The following is a 17,951-nucleotide window of genomic DNA, read 5'->3' on the forward strand; positions in this document are numbered from 1 at the left end:
CAAACCCATCAGTCTTAAGTCGCTGGGGTATATTTGTAGCAATAGCCAATACATTGTACAATGCCAAAAATCATTAGGATATTAAGTAAAGATCATGTTCCATGAAGATATTTAGTAAATTTCCTACCATGAATATATCAGAACTTAATTTTTGATTAGTAATATTCATTGCTAAGAACTTCATTTGAACAACTTTAAAGGTGATTTTTTTTGCACCCTCAGATTCAGAAAGCTTTATTCATCTTTCAGATGATGTATAAATCTCAATTTTGAAAAATTGACCCTTATGAGTGGTTGGTCCAGGGTCACATATATGAGTGTGTACTGTGTATATTTATTATGTGCATGTATATGTTTAAGAAAAATGTTATGTTTATATATTAAATATATTTATATATGATATAATTTGTGAATACAAACATGAATATTTTCAAAATATGCTGTATGTGTGCATTTACATAAATATACACAGTACATATATTGTATAAACAAACTTTTATTTTGAATGCGATTAATCATTTGACAGCACTACTTGAAAGAAATCAAATTATGCAGTAACAGCCTTTCTTACAGTCTCTGAAGAGAGAAAAGCCTGTGATTAGTCAGGGATGTCCTCATTAAACGCATCTCATGCAGCTAATCGAGGTCTTACTTTTGGAGTTAAACTCTGCCGAAGCCGGATTGGTCAGCCCTAGTGAGCTGAAATGTTGAAACAGCTGGAGTGGTTTGGCTCCTCAGTCACCTGATTCAATACGTACATGAATGAGGTTCATGATTCAGCTGCAGCAGACGCAGGTGTTCTTCCTGATCTCCTGCATGCAACAGTGTGTAAATGCATCTAAATATCACTTCAGATGCAAAGATGAACTTAGTTGATACTGATTTCATAATACACTGAATAAATGTTAGAATCTGATTCAAAAGATGATGCACACTTTTAGAAAAAATGGCTTTATAGTTTAGTTCAGTTTAAACTTATTGGAAAGGATTAAACAGATGCAGGTGTTCTTTTGGGAATGAAGGCGACAGTTTAATCCAAAGCATAAACTCAAGATTTATTGAAAGATTTGGCAAACAAATAAAAATAGCTGATCTTTTTTTTTTTTTTTTTTTTTTGATAACTTATGCCACTGGAATCAGTGACCAATAAACTGACATTTATCATAATTTATTACAAATCAAAATCATTCAAGCAGAGTCCAGTTAACATGTCCATTAATTACTATCCTTTTTCTTCAGTTGCACTGCAAAAAATAAAAGCTAGCAGTACAAATGCAGTAGTATGACCGTGCTGGCTCAGTCGCAGTTGTATTGACCTGATGAGGTATTGTGAATGTTACAGTCAGTCTGGAAGGAGTAACCGGAAAACTCCATCGTCTCGCCTGAAATCAGAGCAGTTCACAGATCTTAACAGCCAATCACATTAGCTTGCATCTAATAAGGACACGAATCCTTAAAAATGATCAAATGGTTAGATGGAACACTTGGTTAGAATAGTATTTTGTTCTTCAGTGTTTACTGGGAATAGCTGTAGGATGTTGAGATGTTTTCTTACACAGGCATCCCATCCACATGGAGTTTGGCCTCCAGCCCCTGTCGCTCTCGTACGAGGGACTCCAGTGCTCCAGGGTCTTCAGGTGATCCACGATCTGCAGAACGAACACACACCGTCATTAGAAAAGAGCCGCTCAAAACAAATCTCGGCGTTGGCTTGACAGAGCATTAGCTGGAGCTGAGTTCACGAAGGCCACGTCTTGTGGCGTTGTCAAAGGGATCGTTCACCCAAAAATCACAATTCTGTAATTATTTAGATGATTTGAAGAACGCTGGTAACAGTTGTTGGTCCCCATTGACTTCCACAGGGTGAATAAATGACATGACTATCCATTTCAAGTGTTTTTTGAGTGGCTGACAGATACAAATGCATTTTATTTTACCTCAACTTTCTGTTCCCAAAACTGAGGTAACCCAAATGAAAAAATACTACAGTGATTTATAGTAAATACTATAGTGTTTTTAAAGTACTTTCATTAATTTGTTATGGTAATATAACAACTATAGTAATAAACACCGATTACTTCACCCAATACTGTACTAAGTTTTTCTATAACAGGGTATATTATACTACAATACACAACAGTTTACTGTAGTAAAAACTCAAGTATACTACAGTATTTATTACAGTTTATCAGTTCACTAGTTTATAAAACAGTATGCTTTAAAGTGTTGCAAATACTATATACAGTATAATACAGTTTACTATAGTATGGTTCAAAAACACTGTAATATTTACTAGAAATGACTATAGTATTGTTTAAGGTTCAGGGTAAGTTGCCTTTGCAACTATTTTATGAACAACCCCTGCTCCAGAGCTATTCTAGGGTCCTGTGGAGTCACTCTCAATCACCTGAAAAGTATCTTGATAAGCAGGGATTTGAGACGGCACGCGTTATGGCTGAGACTGCTTTGAGGCTGGTGTGTAGCTTTGTGCCTCAGATGCTCCAGTGCTCATGTTCAACAGAGAGCTGATCCTAGCAAGACCGCTGAAGATGCTTTCATTAGGCTTTCAGCTTCATGCAACCGAGACATTTTCAACCCGTTTAATTCCACATTTTTCCCAGACATGAAAATATCCAAATGATGTGTCATTAGTAACCCTTTGAAATAATCAATAATAATTTTGGGGGGAAAAGTGTGAAAAATTGTGTTTTATGGTCAGTCACAATTGTATGGGATAAGGAGAGTACAGAAATCTGCAGTCATAAAAATGTTATATATTTTAGCTCAGCTATTTTAAACTGTTTGATCACATTCTACTATTATGCATGAAACTCTTATACAACATTGATAGGAACACTAAGTTAAAAATAATTATTAATAAATACAACCATCAACGCATTTCAAAATTGTTACTTTTTTGTAAAATATAACATCAAATTTGTATATTAGTTCTACCAGTATTAAAACATCAATATTGTAAAATTTTAATTTATAATTTAGTGCAATATTTTGTAATTGCAACATTTTATTGCAATTTTCACCAACAACTGCCACTGGATTTATATGTGTGCCTAAATTCACTGTTATCCCAGCGGTTATGACCATCAACATGTTTACTCATTCTATGACCACACTCAACAAAACTGAATATATGTGAATTCATATATTAATACTAGACACCTTAGAGATAATGTGTACCAAAAATCTTTGTCATATCTTTATGTTAACATACTTTATGCTTTGATGCATCCATCATCTTCTCAAGGTGCAAACAGGAAATAAACTGTTCTGGTCATGTGACAATTTGCACTAATCATGTGACACTGCACAGTTCTAATTGAGACCCTTTATTTTTTCCATATTTGCAGGAAGTGCACTAAAACATCAGTCAGTAAGGTCTTTAGAGCTTTATAAACGGTCACTATTGTGAGCGGTGGGATTAAATGGGTAAATCTTTGGCGTCCTGAGATCTCTTTTGCTCGAGTCGACTCCTAATGTTTGGATGAGAACAGCAAGCCAACATGTCCATCAGAGATCTTACCTTCAGCACAGCTTCTGTTTGCTCGTGCTCGTCTGTCTTGTTCAGCTGCAGTCCTGCGGAGGTCATTAATTGGTCACTTTTAAACCTCTGCTAGTCTTGATTATTGACCACAGACGAGTGCAGTTACCCTGTGAATAGGTGATGACCGGTCTCTCCTCCTCAACACACTTGGCTTCAGCAGTGGCACTGCCCCGGTCATCTGTCAGCTTCCAGAAGGCCTCTGTATCCAGACGGGAAAGAGATAACAGGTGTGTTATAATGGGGAAGGGAGTTTGTGTTTTAGGTTGTCTCCTGTCATCGGTTCACACCTGTAAATCTCTCCAGAGGTATGCTTCTTTGTGTTTGTGGAGGTGTTGCTGCTTTACTGTCGCTATCCAAACACCTGAAAGCTGAAGAGAAGCATCATTACAAACTTCTTATGCATTAATGAGAATAACCTAAATCACATTTAAATACACAATACACACATGCACTATATGTGAAATCTAGAAGTATTAAATAATATCCCAGAATGTAGCCTACCTTTGCGTCTTTTGACTGTTTTGCTGTGTGGAAGGAGAATATAAACTCTGAAAGCGTTGTGGCCTTTCTTGATGCTCTTGTCCTGAAGCTCTTTGACGTCTGTCAGGGAGTTGAGCGCACATCGGAAGTTTGCTTTCCACGTCTTGGGATCGGGTTTGTCTATGCCGGGTTTGTATCGCCCTGAAATCCAGGAGAGGAGAGGAGTTTGTGTGATCATGTGCTCAGGCTGTCAGTCTTCGGTTGTATTCCTGGCCAAGCTGACCATTGTTGGTGTGATTGAGCGTCTCTTTTAAACATGTTTGGTATTAAATCACAAGTAATGAGCTGTTCTGGTGCTTCATGTGGACTTTTCAAAGGATTCGGGCAAAATACCAGTGTTTGCAGAAATTCAGTTCAGGCACCACAATTAAAAATGTAAAAGTGTCTTCACATTATATATTAATATATCACAACAATCCACATTTATCTGAAGTAAATACAGCGCACTATTAGACAAAACACTTCACAAATTGAAGCGCTAGCTTTTCAAAACAAGACAAAAAGTCTTGAACTCTTTCTGTTTGTCAAACTCTCTGGGACGTGTCGATAGTTTTGTGATTCTCTTCACCTCAAGATCAGTTAAAAAGAAATCTTTCTGATGTTCAGGGAAAAGCATCAACTGCCATATTTTTTTTTATCAAATGAAAAGACATTTTTGAGTGACTCAAGTGTCCAAAGCAGTCTAAATATTTTGTGAGGCTGCTGAGTGCACTGCAAGACATGATTTTCTGAAGTATTTGTGTCTTGTTTTCTAGTATAAATGTCTAAACATTCTTGAATCAAGATGCATTTACTTGACAAGTAAATAATGTAAGTCTTGTTTTCTGAAAAATGTTGTAAGCTTTTGCCTAAAACAAGCAAAAAAATAAGAAAAAAAATTCATTCAAAAGCTAAACAGAATCTGTTTTTTTTTTTTCAAAAATTAGACAATATGAAGTCATTTTACTTGTAAAGTAATTAAATCTTGATTCAACGATTCTGAGTATTTTTGTCTTGTTTTCTAGTATAAATATCTAAATAAGAAAATCATATTTTGCAGTGATATAGAATGAGTGTTTGTAGACGCAGAACATCAAGCGAAACCTGAGACTATAGCAAATGTGCATTCACTCATTAAAAACACAGATTCAGACATTCATAGCTCTTATTTCTTATGGTAACCAATGCAGGTGGTATAATAACTAATCAACAACACGTATGTTCATATATAGCATATTTATATATTAACTGTAAGCATTAAAAGTCTTCAAAATGTTTACATATTTACTTATTTGTTTATTTTGGCATTGTGATCATTTTCTGACAATTGACTTGTGAAGTGTAAAAAAGGTATATTTGAAAATGAAAATCTCCTCCAATTAGTATGAATCTTTTCACAGACATCATACGATACATTTTCATAGATATCAGGGAAATATCACTCTGAAACATATGAAACATTTCCTGTCTGCTTCATTTTTTTTTTTTAGCACTGTCTAAAATATATATATATATTTTTTTTCTCCCCAAGATGATATCTTATATTTTCCTGCGGTGTAATCAGCGAAATCAGTCTCTGTACCTGTGTGGATCGCCCAGTTTCGAAACAGAGTGGCATCCTTCTCGATATTCCAGCCGTGCCGGGCTGCATGCTTCCAGGGAATCTGGAAAACTCTGTCAGCCTGCAGTTGGACGCAGTGAAGAGAAAACACAAATATATATACAGACTGACATATCTAGATATGCATAGCAGTTCAAAGTAAATTCAACATCTGTTTAACGCTTCACTGGGCAAGTTGGAAAGTTAAAATGATTAATGAAGCCTGGTTTCTCCCAAGGTTTTTTTTTTTCTCCATTCTGTCAGCGATGGAGTTTTGGTTCCTCTGGCTTTCTTAGTTGAGGACTCTTACATTTCAGTGATATTCTCAACTTGATTGCACAGATGCTATTTAAACTGAACTGAGCTAGATAAGTGTTTACTGCTGTCCTTTTACACCCTATTTTCCTATTTGACACTGTAAAGCTGCTTTGACCTGTGATCTGTATTGTTAAAAGCTTTATCTAAATAAAGGTGACTTGAAGCAGCTGTATTAGCTACAGCTCTGACCTGGTCCAGCCACACGACTCCAGGGTATCTGCCGGAGTCGATCTGCTCCTCCAGCCACGGCCGCAGCCGCAGGCGTCCCTGATGCATCTCTGGCTCCGGAGTCTGATGGACAGACCTCGGGTCGAATCGCTCCGCTCACTGTGCTTCACTCCAGATGTTCGTCTGACGGTCCTCAGTGTCGCTGCACCATCACACACAGCCGGCGGTTTAAGGCATGCACCACTGAAATCAGTGACACGCACTCACATTACAGGAGGAAACCTCATACCTCGGCCTGTCAGTCACAGCTCCTCATACCTGCACCGACAGGTCTGGAGGGTTTCCTTACAACTGTGGGACGATTTCTGTGGTACTGAGGGACCGAGCACAGTCCCGCCCTCATGCATCAAACACTAATTTGATTTATTGCACTGAAAGGGAAACAAATACATCAGTACAACCACAAATATTAATAGCTGGAGAAGGTATTCACTGAAGGGCCAAACAAATAAACAAACATGAAACAAGAAACTCCAACTTCAGCTGATAAAATCTAGCTGATAAAAGTAAGTATTTAGCTTACGGTGGTACTTTGGGTTTTCTCCAGTGTTATTGTAATTTTGGCAAAATGGCCTTAAGACTTACACTTCAGGTTCTTATCAGGCAGTCTATCTTCTTAGTAACGTCTGTGAGTCATTTTTGTGCTTCGCCTTGTTTCCTGTGAACTTCATTGAACCATTTATGCATCTCAGGTATTTTCCAATGAAACAATTATTGGGCTCACTCTTTTCAGAGCCAAGTCAGTGCAAATATTTTGTTATAATTAAACATTCCAGCAAACAAACATGGAAAAAATGTCAAAACAGTTCTTTTCTCAACAAGTCCATACACACCCTAGTTTGGTAGCTGATTAAACGTTAAAAACATTGTGAATCAGGCCCATTTGGTAAAACAGGTTAGTGTTTACAGCTGATGAAATGAGCATATGGAAAGTTAACCTTTATTATCTATGAATGAAATTGAAACTCGTGCATATTAAGGTCAGTCGTGGAGATACTAATGATTTAGGAGTCGTATATAATGCAAACATTCATCAGATTTTGATCATTTTACATATATATTCATTTATTTATCAGATTCTTTTATCCAAAGCAAATATTTACAGCACACAATGCCAAGATGCATGAAACATATACAGTATATATGAAATTAGAATGTATTGCATGAAATAGAAAGACTGTATGAAGAAACTAGTAGAGTAGGACACTGATTGTTTACATCATATTTGACTGCAGGCTGTAACAACTAATTGATCTCAGTCAAGTATTCCAGAGATATGAGTACTCAAACACACACACACACAAAACAAGTATGTTTTTTCTTCCCCCAAAACCAATTTATCCAGTAACTGTTTTGTATTATTACTTTTGTTGCTAAATTTGATGATTTGTGATTCTATTTGTCTTTATTTCTGTAAGAATGTTTGTTTATTTTGTAAAAACTCTTGTTTGATTACTGCAGAAATTCTACTTTTGAGTTTTACAGAAGAATGAGTCTGAGAAAATGACAGTAAAGTCTGTTCTGCAAGCATGCAGGATCCAGCCTGAAGATAAATGTGAAAACGTTCCATACATGTAAACAATTCTTTGCACTTGGCTGTAAGGGGGCAGGTATAAAAGTGTGAAATGGTTATGGTTGTTGAACCAATCTCGGACCACAGCAGCCCGGTGGAAACTAACATTATCCCAGATGACAACAAACCTGGGCTGCTGTGGTCTGTCCTGCACAACTGCATGTAGTGCGTCTATGATCTGTCCTGTATGGTAGGGACCTAGAGTGGCATGGTGATGCAGGACTCCTTGGACACTAATTGCAGCACACAAGGTGATATTTCCCCCACGCTGCCCAGGGACATTTACAACAGCCCTTTGTCCAACTACGTTACGGCCCGACGCCTGGTTTTGTCCAGATTGAAGCCTGCCTCATCCACATAGATGAACTCATGTAGCAGTTCGCCGGCATCAAAATCCAGAACTGTCTGTAACAGAAAATATTGAATAGTGTTCCTGAAACACTTACAGTAACTACAATGTGTATATTTCCACACAAGTAGGGGCTGGGTTGGGTCAGTATAGACAAAGCTACAGGCAAGGCAGGTGGCAGCATAAACCCTCATTCCCACATCACATCACAATATATAGTATGTAAAGTAAAGTGGCACATACCTGCACATAATCATGGCACAGATCCTTGACCCGGACACTGTTCCTCTCAAATGGCACCCTGTACAGCTGCTTCATTCTGAAGTTATGTTTCTGTAGGATGCGATTGGTGTAGAAATGCTGACCCTGTTGATATTGTTGAATACATTTCTATTTGCAATTATGCGTTGTTGCAACTCACGAAGTCGGATTTCATTATTTTCTCGCACCATTGCAATGATGGCAAGCTCTTGTTGTTGAGTGAAGAGCCATCTTCACTCGAGGTCATCCAACCATTCTGTAGAAAATGCCACCACAAGATGTCATTGGTTAGGTTCTTTTTCACATACTGTACTTTCAAACTGTACACAGCACTGTAACATCACAATGGTATTCCTTTACATATACTTCACAACACTACCCATTTTTGTATAGTGCAGTTAGTACAGTAATACTGTAATATGATACAGAATCATGTGAAACATACAGTAGGTACAGTCTGGAGTAGAAACTTGAAGATATACCAGTTCTCCAGTCGGAATGTCCTTATTATCGGTGCTACTGTGTAGTGACTGAGGTTAGGGTGGACTCTTTGCCCAGCCTCCCTCATGGACAGGCCATGATTTATCACATGGTCCACCAGAGTAGCCCTGATGTCATCTGATACACGTCTCCGCACTGGTACTGGTCCCCGTCCACGTCCGGCTCCTCTCTCTTTGTCCTTCTCTTACTCTGACTCTCATCGCCTCCATGCTTGCAAAGTTCTCAAAATGGCTTACCTGAGGCCTATTTGTAGTGCTAAGGCTCAGACCGATTGGTGTTCTGTTTCCTGTGCAAGTGTTTTCAGGTGTGTATGTAAGTGCCTACAACTGCCAGATGAGTTTTGCATTTTGAACAGAGTGTTTTCCCAATGATAACAGGTTATTTCGTTTTTGAACAAAGTGTCTAATGTAAGAAAATGTGTGTAGTGTTTCGCAATAAGTGTGTTATAGAAGTGCAAAGTTGACACTGTGTTTAAGCTTACTTACTTGCTTTACTTTTGTCATTTAGCAGACGCTTTTGTCCAAAGCGACTTACAAATAAGAAAAAGTAACTAAAACTAAAAGTTACAACTCTATAAATAATATATACCCACATATTTAAGAAAATAAAGAAATTAAATAAAATTGACACATGCATATAACAACATTTCAATAATAAACATATAAATGAATAAACTAAAATAAAAAGCGATACTTCTATCCCTTGGTGGATTCGCACGGTAGAGTTGATGGTCTTTACACTCTTCGGTCTTCACACTACACGACTGCCGCGGTATAATAACCTTTATTATACCAATCCAATAAATCACCATTTCAATTCAGCTGGACCCACTTTCCTGTTTATCAACTAAAAATGGCCAAGCAAGTGTACACTCTGACAAGATACGCGATACAGTACGAGACCAAACGCGATTTCAGCAACTCTCAACACAGTAAACTAAATAAGCGTTTCCTAGCAACGGCAAATGCGCTAAACATTGAGACAAGTAAATACACTTAGGAGCTGATTTTAAACTTCCGCTGACAGACTGCTTGTCACGTTCCCTCTCGGGACACAAGGAGCGAGGAGACGTAGGGTTCCAATAATCACATTTATTAGGAGAGAGACACACAAGGAGACGAGGAGCTTGGGGAGAGACGAACATCAATGACGTTTAAGACCGGACACAGGGGCTAGGAAACACAGGGATTATAAACACTGGGAAATTAGCAAGGAAGAACAGAAACAGGTGTGGGGCAATCACATGCAGGGCTGGGGACACATTAACTATTAATTAAAGGAACGAGGACAGGAACAGGAAGGCCAAATATGGGCACGAGAGGAGGGGAAACACAAGACAAGGACTGACATTACGCCCCCCTCCGGAAGGCGTGTCCTCACGCCTAACACCATCCAATGGGGAGGGGGGGGTGGGCGCTCTGGAGGCCTCCAGGGCGGTGCCCGTTCCAGGGGCCATGGCGGGTCAGGAGACTCGGGAGGCCATGGCGGGTCAGGAGACTCGGGAGGCCAGGGCGGGTCAGGAGACTCGGGAGGCCAGGGCGGGTCAGGACACTCGGGAGGCCAGGGCGGGTCAGGACACTCGGGAGGCCAGGGCGGGTCAGGAGACTCGGGAGGCCAGGGCGGGTCAGGAGACTCGGGAGGCCATGGCGGGTCAGGGGACTCGGGAGGCCATGGCGGATCTGGAGACTCGGGAAGCCACGGCCTATTTTTTTCGGGTCGTGTGGCCTTGGTCCTTGGCCCGGCCACACAGGCTGTGACCCTCTTACCCCCCCCCAAAATTTTCTTGGGGAAGCTCCCCCCTGGGAGCCACAGAGGAGCGGACTCTGTCGGGCGCTCTTGCAGCGCGGACTCTGTCGGGCGCTCTTGCAGCGCGGACTCTGTCGGGCGCTCTTGCAGCGCGGACTCTGTCGGGCGCTCTTGCAGCGCGGACTCTGTCGGGCGCTCTTGCAGCGCGGGGCTGGATGGAACCAGCGGAAACGCAGGAGGGCACGTGCGTGGAGCCGGCACGGGAGGGCACGTGCGTGGAGCCGGCACTGGGGGGCGCTCGGGAAGCGCGGACACTTGGGGGCGCTCTGGAAGCGCGGACACTTGGGGGCGCTCTGGAAGCGCGGACACTTGGGGGCGCTCTGGAAGCGCGGACACTTGGGGGCGCTCTGGAAGCGCGGACACTTGGGGGCGCTCTGGAAGCGCGGACACTTGGGGGCGCTCTGGAAGCGCGGGGCTGGACGGAACCAGCGGGAACTCAGGAGGGCTGGACGGAACCAGCGGGATCTCAGGAGGGCTGGACGGAACCAGCGGGAACTCAGGAGGGCTGGACGGAACCAGCGGGAACTCAGGAGGGCTGGACGGAACCAGCGGGAACTCAGGAGGGCTGGACGGAACCAGCGGGAACTCAGGAGGGCTGGACGGAACCAGCGGGAACTCAGGAGGGCTGGACGGAACCAGCGGGAACTCAGGAGGGCTGGACGGAACCAGCGGGAACTCAGGAGGGCTGGACGGAACCAGCGGGAACTCAGGAGGGCTGGACGGCACCAGCGGGAACTCAGGAGGGCTGGACGGCACCAGCGGGAACTCAGGAGGGCTGGACGGCACCAGCGGGAACTCAGGAGGGCTGGACGGCACCAGCGGGAACTCAGGAGGGCTGGACGGCACCAGCGGGAACTCAGGAGGGCTGGACGGCACCAGCGGGAACTCAGGAGGGCTGGACGGAACCAGCGGGAACTCAGGAGGGCGCTCTTGAAGCGCGGGGTTGCGCGGGTGCTCTGGGCTGAGGACAGCAGCAGTGCTGGGAAGAGTTGGGTGGCCGGAACATTTGGCAGGGCATGTGGAGGGTCCTGGCGAGCGGTGAGCTGGTGAGGCCGGGTTGTTCTCGGGTTGGGTTGGACGAAGATCAGTTTGACATTCTTCGACTTCGAAATCAATGCCATGTACATTGAGGACATAATTTATCAGCCCGATAAGAGAAAAACTGGACGTGGGGATATCGCAGCTGATGACATCCTTGTCCAACCCAAACCGAAAACACACACCGAGTGAGGCGTCAATCCAGCTCACCTCGTTGGAAAGCTCAAGGAACTCCTCAACATACTCTACCAACTCCCGACCATCCTGCCGCAGACACCAAAGCCTGTCTTCAGCCATAGTGTTGTTGTGGGTCCGGTCTTCTGTCACGTTCCCTCTCGGGACACAAGGAGCGAGGAGACGTAGGGTTCCAATAATCACATTTATTAGGAGAGAGACACACAAGGAGACGAGGAGCTTGGGGAGAGACGAACATCAATGACGTTTAAGACCGGACACAGGGGCTAGGAAACACAGGGATTATAAACACTGGGAAATTAGCAAGGAAGAACAGAAACAGGTGTGGGGCAATCACATGCAGGGCTGGGGACACATTAACTATTAATTAAAGGAACGAGGACAGGAACAGGAAGGCCAAATATGGGCACGAGAGGAGGGGAAACACAAGACAAGGACTGACACTGCTTCTCTTAAAGACTATTTCATTACACTGCCTTCTGCTGGCGCTTGAACCCACTTTCCTGTTTATCAACTACAAATGGCCAAGCAAGTGCAGACACTGCTATGGTTACACTGTGTTTAAGGTATGCTACAAGAAGTTTAGGTATTGAGACTTTGGTCTAAGCATTCGGTTTTAGTGTGTAAGCAATAGGCAAAAACTGTAACACACTCTTGAAGACTGTAATTACACAACAACGTTGTTGCTGGAGCTAGTCTGACAGCTACTTACATCATATCGGTGTCACTGAATCGACACCAACAAGCGCTGCTCAATCAGAGACAGGATATGAAGTCTGAAATCCACATATTCAGAATTAAAACCAGTTTGACGCACTGGTTTCTAAGTATAGTACAACCTCAAAAATGTGCCGCTGTTGATCGCCCTCATCAAACCTGTCTAAATCTAACTCTGATTTCCTGCTGACTGTGATGAAGCTCACTCCAGTTTTATGTTTGTCTCTCATGATTAGATGTAGCCACAGTATCAGCACTGGATGCCCTAATTACAGGAACAGATAAGGATGTCTTATACACACACACACACACACACACACACAGACCTATACACACGTTACCTTCTTTTTCCCAAAATTAAATATTATCCATCCCTCACAATCTTTTCGCATCACAGTGGTAGAGTGAACTTGAAGAAGATGATTTTTTTTTTTGGGGGGGGGGGGGGGGGGCATTTTCAGTACTCAAAATTCTAGAATGTGTTTTATTTTTTATTCAAAGCAGTTATTGAATACTTCAACCTTTGCCTCCATTGCTTCACTGAATGTTTGTTCTCAGTTTGTCGTGTTTGGAGTTGCATCATTTAGTCTGTCACAGACAGAGTGTGGTTTATTTGGACCATCATCAGTGAATGTAAATGTGCTTTCACATGAGCCATCATCCCTAGAAAGCCAATAAGAAAGAAGTGATCCAGTAGATAAACACTGATCAAAACAGCTAACAGAACTAGTCAAGACAATAACCAACAAGGAACGTCACAGACAGTACATACACATGAAAAGACACAGGTCAGAGCCACAGACTAAACGTGACAGTCATTCTAATTATTAATTGATTGATTTTTATCTATTCTAATTTATTTATCCAGATTTATAGGAACGACTGCTCAGTTGATTAGCTGATTGTTTATTCAGATGATTATTGCATGGCATGCATGGTTTACACATTAATTTACAAGTGGAGACCCAAAGATGCCTGAAATGATCAAGAACCGCAAAAGACCCAACAAGAAGAAAACTGATTATTGCTTAAAATAGGCTGAAGAGGACAATTTCATTACAATGTTGCCCAATAAGTCAAAGTTGTTGTTTCTTTATCTTTTTATTTTGAATATAATTGATTTTCTTATCAATCTCTTGCACTTAGCACAGTTGTCCCTTGCTGTTCATGACCCAAATCAGACCCGCAGCCCATTTCTGGGTCGTGACTCAGGAGACCTAGCACTGTTTTAAATGATCATGCCCTACCTGCCTAGTTTCCTAGGTGTTAACCACAAAACCTTTACAGAAATGTAATGTTCTGAAGTTGAAGCCCTTCATCATGTCTCGTCTTGCTCTGTTGCTGTTGTTCACCTGCCGGTCACCAGAGGCCCTCATTGGACCTGTTTTGTTCTGTTTATGAGCGTCTCTCTGCTGCTTGTCTTGTGCTGTCTGTGTTTTGGTTCCCTGTGTGTCAGTTGTATTGTAAACCCTGCTGGTTTTACCGACTGTCGCTTTATTTTTGGAATATTTAAACTCGAGGACTCTCCTGATCCCATTCACCTGTCTCTACCACCTTGATTCCTGTCAGCATATACGGTTCTATCACAAAAATAAAAAAAGCATATTTTAGACCATAGTGTGTGTGTGTGTGTGTGTATATACACTATAACTGTTTCTTGAGCAGCAAATCAGTATATTAGAATGATTTCTGAAGGATCATGTGACACTGAAGCCTGGAGTAATGTTGCTGAAAATACAGCTTTGATTATAGCAGTCAATTACAGTTGAACACATTCAGATAGAAAACAGTTATTTTAAATAGTACAAATATTTCACAGTATTACTGTTTTGTTTTTGTTTTGCTGTATTTTGGCTCAAATAAATGCAGGCTCGTTGAGCAGAAGAGACTTTCCCTGTGGTCCTTGGCTTCCGCTGGTTGTCCTGATATAATCTTCATGTTGTCAACCCTGTTGCCTCCTCTCGAGCCCCAGCACATGATTCTCACTGTGTTTGAGGAGTACTAAACAAAACAGCAAACAGCTCACAGGCCCGGGCTTCTGTCCGTCAAGAGTGTGCGATCAATACTAGATGATAGTCTCCTGACTAACCTTTGGGTGAGCAGAAATAAACTCAAGTGAAATACTGATACTCAACTCAAATAAAAGTACAAGAATCTGACCAAAAATATGCTTGAGCAAAAGTAAAAAAGTACATTTTACTTAAATATTTAAAAAGTAGAAGTATACTAAGGGGAAAAACAAAGAAGAAGAAGAAAGGAGAATCACACAGCAAAGTGAAACTGCTTAAAAATACACTGGATAAATCTTTTGTCAGGCAGACATACAAAAAGCAATGCCACTGGTCAAACACATCTATCTACTGCAACAGCCCATAAAGGGAAACTCCTCGCTTAGTCATGCTGTCCCATGTGTATCTGACTGACTCATACTGTCTTCAGACGAACACAAGCAAAGAGTTTTATAAAAAGATAACCCCGGATATATTCTCCCTGAATATAATGGGATGTCCAAAAATGGTGCTTCAAAAGCTACACAAAGTGAAGATGATGGAAACCCATATGACCCCTGCTAATGAATCAATGTCTTCTTACGCAAAGCAATAGGCATGTGTAAGTAACAAACACAAACTAGTGTTTTAAACTTGACCATCACGTTCACTTGGTGTGGTTTTTGAAGTGGTCCTGTACACTTGCATTAAATGCACTAAACATTTCTGTGAAAAATCTTTTCATATGAAGAAAGTCAGTCCTAAGCATCTGGGACGGTGTGAGGGCGAGGAAACGATGAGAGATTTCACTTTTGGTGGAGAATCACTTTATCACAGCCAAGTATCAAAAGTTTATTAAAGTGTGCTATTAGTATAATTCTTTTAAACAAAAAAATAGGAAAGTATACTTTTAGTCTACTTTTTATGTACTTCTCAGAAATATACTTAAAATGACATTTAAGTATACTTGACTAATACGTCTAAATATATTTGAGCTATACTTGTGCTCCTACAATCCGTGTTTTCCTTGTTATACGATAGGGGGCGCTAGTAAACATCTTTTGTAACCCCCCCCAAAAAAAAAAAACACAAGCGAAGAAGAAACCGAAACAACAGATGCTTCCACGTGTAATCTAACATGATCATCAGACATAAAACAGCATCGAAACTGTGCGACTTTATGAATAAAATGTTGACCAATGAAGAGGTAATAATGACTGTCAAGCTTTGGGGTGTTGATCAACTATGTTTTGATTGTGATTCATAGTCTTTTTCAGCTTTTGCTTTAAAATGTTGTTTATTTCTTTATTTTATTATTTATGAAACACCCACATTCAAGTGTTTTTTAAAAAAAGAATTCATCAAGCTAGAATAAAATGTTTTTGTTTACAAGCAGAAACTTTTAAATGTTTTGTATCTTCAGATATTCAGGTAACACTTTACAATAAGGTGTCATTTGTTAACATTAGTTAATGTATTAGCTAACATGAACAAACAATGAACAATGCATTTATTACACTATTTATTAATCTTTGTTAATGTTAATTAATGAAAATACAGTTGTTGTTTATTCATGTTAGTTCACAGTGCATTAACTAATGTTAACAAACACAACTTGTGATTTTAATAGTGCATTAGTAAATGCTGAAATGAACATTAACTAAGATTAATAAATGCTGTAGAAGTATTGTTCATTCTTAGTTCATGTTTACTAATGTTGTTAAGTAATGTTAACTAATGAACCTTATTGTAAAGTATAACCGATATTCATATAACAAAATATATACAAATTAATAACTAAATAGGGACATAGTAGTATACTATATATAATTAGTAAACTATCAGTATACCTATAAGTTCACTTTTAGTATAGTTGCAGTCCAAGCTAAAAACATTGATGTAAACTAGTTGTATACTCAAAGTTTACTACTGTTATACTTAAAGTATACTTAAAAGTATACTTTTATATACTAGAAAGTGGGCTAATTTAGTCCCAAGGAGTATTGAAATAGTACACTTACGAGTGTTATGGTTCGGTGGTTGTGGATGAAGGAGGCGCAAGGCAAAGGCATAAACAAAAGGCGTAATCTTTAATGAACAGCTTCAACACACGTACTACACTTAGTAAACTCAAGATCCGACAAACATAAAAGGCAGAACTGAGGATTTATAAAGGGAGAGGAACAAACGAGGACACAAGATGATTAAATCAAACACAGGTGATGGGGATCATTAATTACCAGAACTAGGACAGGAACTAAAACAGGAAGAACCAAATAAGGTAGAAACAGAACAAAACCAAAACTGACACGTTACAGTATCTCCCCCTCCCGGAAGGTGCGTCCCGCACCGTAACAGCAACATCGGGGAGGGGGGGCGGGTGCCCTGGAGGCTGGAGCAGGCCAGGACGGGGAGGAGACAAGGGAAGCCTCCAGGGCGGATCTGGTGACTCGGGAGGCCTTGGCAGGACTGGAGACTCGGGAGGCCATGGTGGATCAGGAGACTCGGCATGCCATGGCGGATCAGGAGACACGGGAGGCCATGGCGGATCGGGGTACTTGGACGGCCATGGCGGGACTGGAGGTTTGGAAGGCCATGGCGGATCGGGAAGCTTTGTGGCCTTGGCCTTTGGCCTGGCCACACAGACTGAGGCTATATGCCCCCCCCACAATTTCTTTGGGAACGCTCCCCTCTGGCGGCCATACTGGAGGAGCAGGTTCATGGGAACGCTCTGGAGGAGCGGGCACTTGAGGGCGCTCTAGAGGAGAGGGCACTTGAGGGCGCACGGGAGGCGCGGAGCTGGACAGAACCAGCGGAGATGAAGGAGAGCTAAACGGGACCAGCGTAGACGCAGGAGGGCGCTCTTGTAGCGCGGACACCTGAGGGCACTCTTGCAGCGCGGACCCTTGAGGGCGCACGGGAGGAGAGCTGGACGGGACCAGCGGGAACTCAGGTGGGCTGGACGGGACCTGCGGGAACTCAGGCGGGCTGGACGGGACCAGCAGGAACTCAGGCGGGCTGGACGGGACCAGCAGGAACTCAGACGGGCTGGACGGGACCAGCGGGAACTCAGGCGGGCTGGACGGGACCAGCAGGAACTCAGGCGGGCTGGACGGGACCAGCGGGAACTCAAGCGGGCTGGACGGGACCAGCGGGAACTCAGGCGGGCTGGACGGGACCAGCGGGAACTCAGGAGGGCGTTTGCGAGGTGCAGGCACTAGAGGGCACTGGCGAGGAGCAGGCACTGGAGCCCAAGACATCCCCTCATATATTATTAGCACTCCTACCGGTACCCA

At 42.0% G+C, this 17,951-nt stretch overlaps 1 protein-coding gene across 2 annotated transcripts; it reads right to left on the minus strand.

The window, feature by feature from the left end:
* Window positions 1–482: 482 nt before the first annotated feature.
* Window positions 483–6,516, minus strand: irf1a (interferon regulatory factor 1a). Of its 2 annotated transcripts, none has more exons than XM_079439588.1 (8): window positions 6,189–6,516; window positions 5,664–5,763; window positions 4,064–4,243; window positions 3,850–3,930; window positions 3,669–3,761; window positions 3,542–3,594; window positions 1,556–1,649; window positions 483–1,382 (listed from the first exon to the last, which is right to left on the minus strand). In XM_079439588.1, exons 1-8 carry the CDS (start codon window positions 6,273–6,275, stop codon window positions 1,297–1,299), a joined length of 774 nt encoding a protein of 257 aa, XP_079295714.1. In that variant the 5' UTR covers window positions 6,276–6,516; the 3' UTR covers window positions 483–1,296. The 2 variants fall into 2 exon arrangements, with proteins under 2 accessions (XP_079295714.1, XP_079295713.1); XM_079439587.1 differs by having other exon boundaries at window positions 1,033–1,382; window positions 1,520–1,649; window positions 6,189–6,421.
* Window positions 6,517–17,951: the final 11,435 nt, after the last annotated feature.

This window comes from Barbus barbus (assembly GCF_936440315.1).
Source record: "Barbus barbus genome assembly, chromosome: 18".
NCBI lineage: Eukaryota > Metazoa > Chordata > Actinopteri > Cypriniformes > Cyprinidae > Barbus > Barbus barbus.